General features: G+C 42.9%; 1 protein-coding gene across 1 annotated transcript; it reads right to left on the reverse strand.

Moving 5' to 3' along the window:
- Positions 1 to 1013: 1013 nt before the first annotated feature.
- LOC143553908 (uncharacterized) lies at positions 1014 to 2420 on the reverse strand. The gene is made up of 3 exons (XM_077043796.1): positions 2128 to 2420; positions 1734 to 2035; positions 1014 to 1639 (listed from the first exon to the last, which is right to left on the reverse strand). Exons 1-3 carry the CDS (start codon positions 2418 to 2420, stop codon positions 1014 to 1016), a joined length of 1221 nt encoding a protein of 406 aa, XP_076899911.1.
- Positions 2421 to 6117: the final 3697 nt, after the last annotated feature.

Consider the following 6117-nt stretch of genomic DNA (forward strand, 5'->3'; position numbering starts at 1 on the left):
GCCTAAAATGGTCGTTTTTCGGGTTAAAATAAAATTTACATAAAACTGATTTAAAAACTTTAAAAACTTAAACCATGACATTTATTGACTCAACCCATCATATTGTCGGTCATTGTGCATCTTTTTCGGTTTGATCGATCGTCTCTTGCTTGGTTAGATGTTAAAGGTTTCGTTTAACGTACCGACGTACTAATAAATCGAAATCCTTTTTCTGTGCTATAATTCACTTATCCCGAAGCCTTAACACTTCGTAAACCTTACTAAACATCATATATTTAATCTATGACGTAATCCCCGATTCGTTCGGGTTTCAATAACCGTTCATCGGTTAATCGAAATTCTAATACGACTAACTGTTCATTTGAGTATAATTCGTACTGTGAATCTTATATACTCGTATAAACACATTATAATTCATATATTCAGTATTGAATAACACGTAAATAGTATATTCCGGCTAGGGTATACCTGAATTTGCCGGAATCGTTACACAACCCATTTTGTAAAGTAGTCGATTGCTACAATGAGAAACTACACCCGCCCTGGCGCCTCTGGAAATGGTCCGGTTATATCAATTGCCCATTTCTGGAATGGCCAAGAGGCTGTTACCGGGATCATGGCATTCTTTGGGCGCAGGGTATTCGGCGCATGACGTTGACACGCGCTGCATCGTCTCAACTCTTTTTCGGCGTCTATATGCATGCCTGGCCAATAGTATCCCGTATTCACGATTTTGGCAAATACCATTCTCGGACTCGCATGCACACCACATATTCTTTCGAGAATTTCTCTTAGCAGATAATTTGCGTCTTGTGGATCTACGCATCTGAGAATTGGCCCTAAGTATGATCACCTGTATAAGATGCCATCCTGGATTGTATAATTCATGGCTTTGTGGCGAATCTTTTGGGCTTCTGCTTTCTTCTCTGGTATAATACCCCTCGCGAGGTAACTAACAATTGGTGTCATCCAATTTGTTACCGCTTCTGAACACACGTAAACTTCTTTGTTCATTAGTTCATTGTTGAAGGCATTGCGAGAACTTCAATGCGGACATCTTTCGTGCGATGTTCAAAACCAACGGACGCTAATTTGCTTAAAGCATCTGCTTGTTTGTTCTCGCTTCGCTTGATGTGCTTTACCTTGCATGTGGTGAAGGCTTCAATTAGCACTTTGGCTTGCGCCAGGTATGACACCATTTTATCATCTTTTGCGTCATATGAGCCATCAATCTGATTTACCACGAGCATTGAATCCACGTGCGCTTCTAAGTGTTGGGCTCCCAACTTCTTGGCGATTCTCAACCCTGCCAGCAACGTTTCGTACTCCGCCTCATTGTTTGTACTTTTGAATTCTAGGCGTATCGCGTACATGAAGTGTTGTCCTTCTGGGTTGGTTATTCTTAGCACTGCGCCTGCACCTTCGTCGTTAGATGCTCCATCTGTGAAAAACTTCCAATCCTTATCTTTTTGTTGATCGACAGGAGGTTCAAATTCTTTTTGGCATTCTTCCTCTTTTCCTTGAGGAATTTCAGCTATGAAGTCGGCCAAAACCTGGCCCTTGATTGCTGGCCTAGGTTTGTATTCAATGGCGTGCTCTCCTAACTCTATCGCCCATTTTGCTAACCTTCCTGACAGTTCTGGTTTGCTCAATACATTTTGTAAGCTAAAATTGGTGAGAACATGTACTGGGTGGCCCTGGAAGTATCGTCTTAAGCGTCGCGCTGTTTGTACCAGAGATAGAACCAGCTTTTCTAAGGTGGAGTATCTTGTCTCCACGTCCGCTATGGTGCGGATTACGTAGTAAATGGGTGTTTGAACACAATTTCTTTCCACCATCAAAACCGCACTGACTGTTCTTTCTAAAGCTGCTAGGTACACTACCAATGGCTCTCCAACTTTTGGGGCCGTCAGCGCTGGTAGTTCTGCTAGGCATGACTTGATTTACTGGAATGCCGTTTCTGCTTCTTTTGTTTATCGAAATTGAGATTTCTTGAGGCAGTTTCTCAAGGTTGAGACAAACGGGAAAGATCTTTCTGCATGGTTTGACAAAAATCTATTTAGCGTGACTAATCGGCCATTAAGCGTTTGTACTTGCTTAATAGATTTCGGTGAAGGTATTTTCAACACTGCCTCTAGATTTTCTGGGTTGGCTTTGAAGCCGCCATTGGTCACAATTACTCCCAGGAATTTCCCCTCTTCCATTCCGAAGGAACACTTTCCTGGGTTGAGCTTCATGCTGATTGACCTTAATGTTTTGAAGGTTTCTTCAACGTCTTTTAACATTGCTATCTCCGTGTTGCTTTTTATGACCAAATTGTCCATATAAACTTCCAAATTCCTCCCGATTTGAGGTTTGAACTCTTTGTCCATCAATCGCTGATATTTAGACCCGGTGTTCTTGAGGCCAAATGGCATCATCTTATAACAATATGTTTCGTTGTTTGTTCAGAACGCTGTTTTGTCTTGGTCTTTTATCGCCATATGGATCTAATGGTATCCTTTGTAGCGTCTAAAAAATATTTGAATTGAAATGGTACCAGTGCGCCCACCTTGAGATCGATTTCTGGCAACGGATAACAATCTTTTAGGCATGCTTTGTTGAGATCTTTGAAGTCGATAGACATACGCCATTGCCGTTCGCCTTGGGTACCATTACTGGATTGGCTACCCATGTTTGGTATTGGATTTCGCGGATTATGCCCGCATCTACGAGTTGCTGGACTTGTTCATCACAAGCTTTTGCTTGATCTGGCCCCATCTTTCTTCGTTTCTGTACCACTAGAACAAATGCTGGATTAACTTTTAACTCATGCTCCGCTTTGCTTCTTGGGACCCCCGTCATGTCTGCCGGGGTCCAAGCGAAGACATCTATATTCTTGATTAACAATCTTTTTAACGTCGCCCGTGCTTCTTCAGAGATAGTCGATCCAATGGTTATGCTTTGTTCTGGGAATTCTTTGTTGAGCACCCATTTCTCTACTTCTCTTTCTTTGCTGTCTTTGACATCTTCTGTGGCGGTATTTTTCTTTCCGCTATGTTGCACTCTTTGTTGGCGTGGATCATTGCTATCCCCGTTGGGGTTGGTACTCCCAATATTCCATGAGCTGTTGAGGGATTAGCGTTGAATTCACCGATTGCTTCCCTTCCCAGGATTATATCATAATGTGGGTGAGGTGTTTCCATTACTAGGAAGTCAACGTCTTCCGTTCGTGAATGGACCTCGTTGCTTAGTTCGACCGGGAATGACAGCTGTCCTAGCGGGTATTCAATACTTTGATTGAAACCCGCGATCGGAGCATTGACGGGCGTTAATCGCTGCCTGTCTTTGTCTTCCAGCAAGTCGAAACACTGGCGGTGCATGATGTTAGATGTTGCCCCCGCGTCGATGAAAAAACGCGGTGTCCGGTAGTGACCGAATACAACTGTAATCACTAAAGGCGCTTTCTTGTTTGCCCATCCTTTTACTTTTGGGAAAATGACTTGTTCCTACTTTCAGGCCGCATACTCTGTTTTCCTTCGTTTCCTGGATTGCACATTGCCCGAAATCATGATGGCGTGGAGATTTTTGATTTTCTTTTCTGGCCTTCCACCATCTCTTGGAGGTGGGCGCCTGTATCTTCCTTTGATACTTTTTACGAGGTGATCCAACTTTCCATTTCTAACATACTCTTTGATGGCATCCTTCAGCTTAGAACACTGATTTGTTGTGTTACCATGTTGTTCATGATAATCACAATCACTTTTCATGTCTGTGTTCGGCCCCTGCTTGATTGGTGGTGGTTTCTTTAGTTGGATCCCCTCCGTATACATGATGTGGGCTGAGCTTTTTGTCAGCGGAGTCCATCTGGATGCATTCGTCTGGCCTTTCTGTTTAGCTTTGAAAGGTTCATACGCCGCGGACTCTTTTTCATTATTTAGTCTTGACCATACGGAAGGTATTCTTTTGCCTTGGCGGGCTCTATTGATATCATTTCTGGCATCGTTCTTTGACAGACTTTTCTCCATTCGCGCGTACCTCTTGGCCGCGGTCATAACATCATCCCATCGATGTGGCATGCCATCTCTGCCCGTAAGGTTCCGAATGAGGTCGTCACACTTTACGTTTTGGCGAAAGGCTGCCCGCAGCAATTCTTCACTCACGCCGACGATGTTCAAGCCTTCTTGGTTGAATCTGGTAATGAAATCTTCTAGCATTTCATTATCTTTCCTGACCACATTCAGAATGTCTGATGGGTCGCTGATGTGACGCCGTTGTTGGCTAAACTGTTGGGTGAACTTTTTTGCTAAGTCCTCCCAACTTGTAATTTGCCCATCTGGCAACCTTTCAAACCAGGCTCTAGCGGCTCCGACTAGTGTTAATGTGAAAATTTGGCACCATATCGGCATGGTCCACCCTGACACTAGCCCAGCGGCTGTGAAGGTCTGCAGATGATCGTCTGCATCTGAGATGCCATCATACTGCCCAACCGTTGGCGGTATCTTTGGATTTTCTGGTAACTCCGCCTCAGCTATTCTCGCCACAAACTTTGATTTTCCCGCCGACGTTGTTGGCCGGTATGGTTTGGAAAAATCTTCCGCCGCGTCTGGGTGATATTTCACCAGTTTCTTGGCGTTGTCTAGACCTTTCCAACTTTCTTCATAGTCTGGATTTTCTAGACGTGAGTCTACTTCGAGACGCGACCGATATGACTTTTCACCTGCCTTGTTATTCTGCCGAGCAAGTGGTGATTTGTTGGTTGGTGCTTTTGTACGAATCAGCGTTGATTGTTCTTCGTACTCTTCTTCTTCGTCGTTGCTATTAGATGTTGTATCGAACAACGTTCTAGGTTTCACAACGGACGCCATTTTTTCTTGGACCTTGTCCCTTAGTTTTTGTTCCACCTCCAACCAAGCCATTATATCTGGTGACATGGTTGCTTTGGGACGAGATTTGGTTTTTTCTTTCTCTGTGATGGTAGGGTGAATGGCGGACGCGTTGGCGAAACCTTCACCAATACCAACGATGTCCAAGGTTGCTACATTTCCTTCTTGGTTGGCCTTTGGGTTTTGGCCGACCTCTTTTGGTGTAGTCTTGCCACTCATCCGAGTCAAGAACGGAATGATTATTGAGTAACTGTTCTAGCTATATGCACGGATGGCGCCAATGAAGAAACACAAATCCACCCCTCAAGGTCTAATATGTTAGTCCGAGGGGTTTGGGTAAGTATTCTCCACGATGGGTTATAAAACCTTTTTGGCGCAGACGAGTGTATCCTGCAAAACAGAACACCGTGAGCTAGTTACGAGTAATGGGGGGGGGGGAATTCTCTCGTAACCACCATCCGGCGTGAGAATCAGTACTTGATAGTACGAAATAGAATGTATTGATAGTAATAATCGAAGAGAGTATATCCTTTACCATTCGGAGATCGACTGGTATTTATAGCCAGAGGAGAGAGAAAGGGGATGGTCAACTACTTTGTCAACTTCCTCCACCAATAATATTCTCCATTCGTGTGATCGTGGAGGTTGGTGGAAGTTGGTAGTCATCATGGCCTTTTGACAATGACGTTTTGTAATATTTTGTACCGTTCTTTATGTGTTATCCGGTCCCTATTGGTTGGGTGTTTATTCCCATGTAGATTGTACCTTTTTTGTCTCATGCCTTGAGACCTTTGCGCCACCATTCCCTAGGCGTCAAGGAATGTGTATTATACTAAGATCTTTAGTGCCATGTGTTGTGCTTGGCGCATGGCACTTATGCCCGCCGTTTGTTCCGCCCAGCATCCTGGTTGCGCTGGATTTGGGTGTTATACTTGTTAAACGGTGGGTTTAATACCCTACCTCTACAGGATCATTAGACGGATTCGGGTCAGGATCGAGATCGGCATCAATTTACTTCTTTGTTCAAGTCGGATTTGAAAATTTTAAACTGAATTCGAATAAAAATGCACATAAATGATTTGAATATGTTTATATGAATGTGGGTCTATTTGAAAAAACAGTATAAGAAAAATAATAAAAGATAAATAAATCAGAAATAAAAAATTTAAAATGATCAAAACACAAAAATCTCTAAAATAATGTTTAATTATAAATTATAAATATATAATTTATATATAATATATAATTATAT

This window comes from Bidens hawaiensis, unplaced genomic scaffold (genome assembly GCF_021521415.1).
Source record: "Bidens hawaiensis isolate Kalapana, Puna unplaced genomic scaffold, B.hawaiensis_p1.1 tig00017448_1, whole genome shotgun sequence".
NCBI classification, from domain to species: domain Eukaryota; kingdom Viridiplantae; phylum Streptophyta; class Magnoliopsida; order Asterales; family Asteraceae; genus Bidens; species Bidens hawaiensis.

Bases quoted from the DNA above. Each gene is read 5' to 3' on its own strand.
- LOC143553908 (XM_077043796.1), bottom strand. From the start codon at position 2,420: ATGATGCCATTTGGCCTCAAGAACACCGGGTCTAAATATCAGCGATTG. The intron at 2,036-2,127 runs GTTGAAAATACC...CAAACCATGCAG, and splicing joins CCAGAAAATCTAGAGGCAGT to AAAGATCTTTCCCGTTTGTC. The intron at 1,640-1,733 runs GTACAAACAGCG...TGAGCAAACCAG, and splicing joins AAAAGCTGGTTCTATCTCTG to AACTGTCAGGAAGGTTAGCA.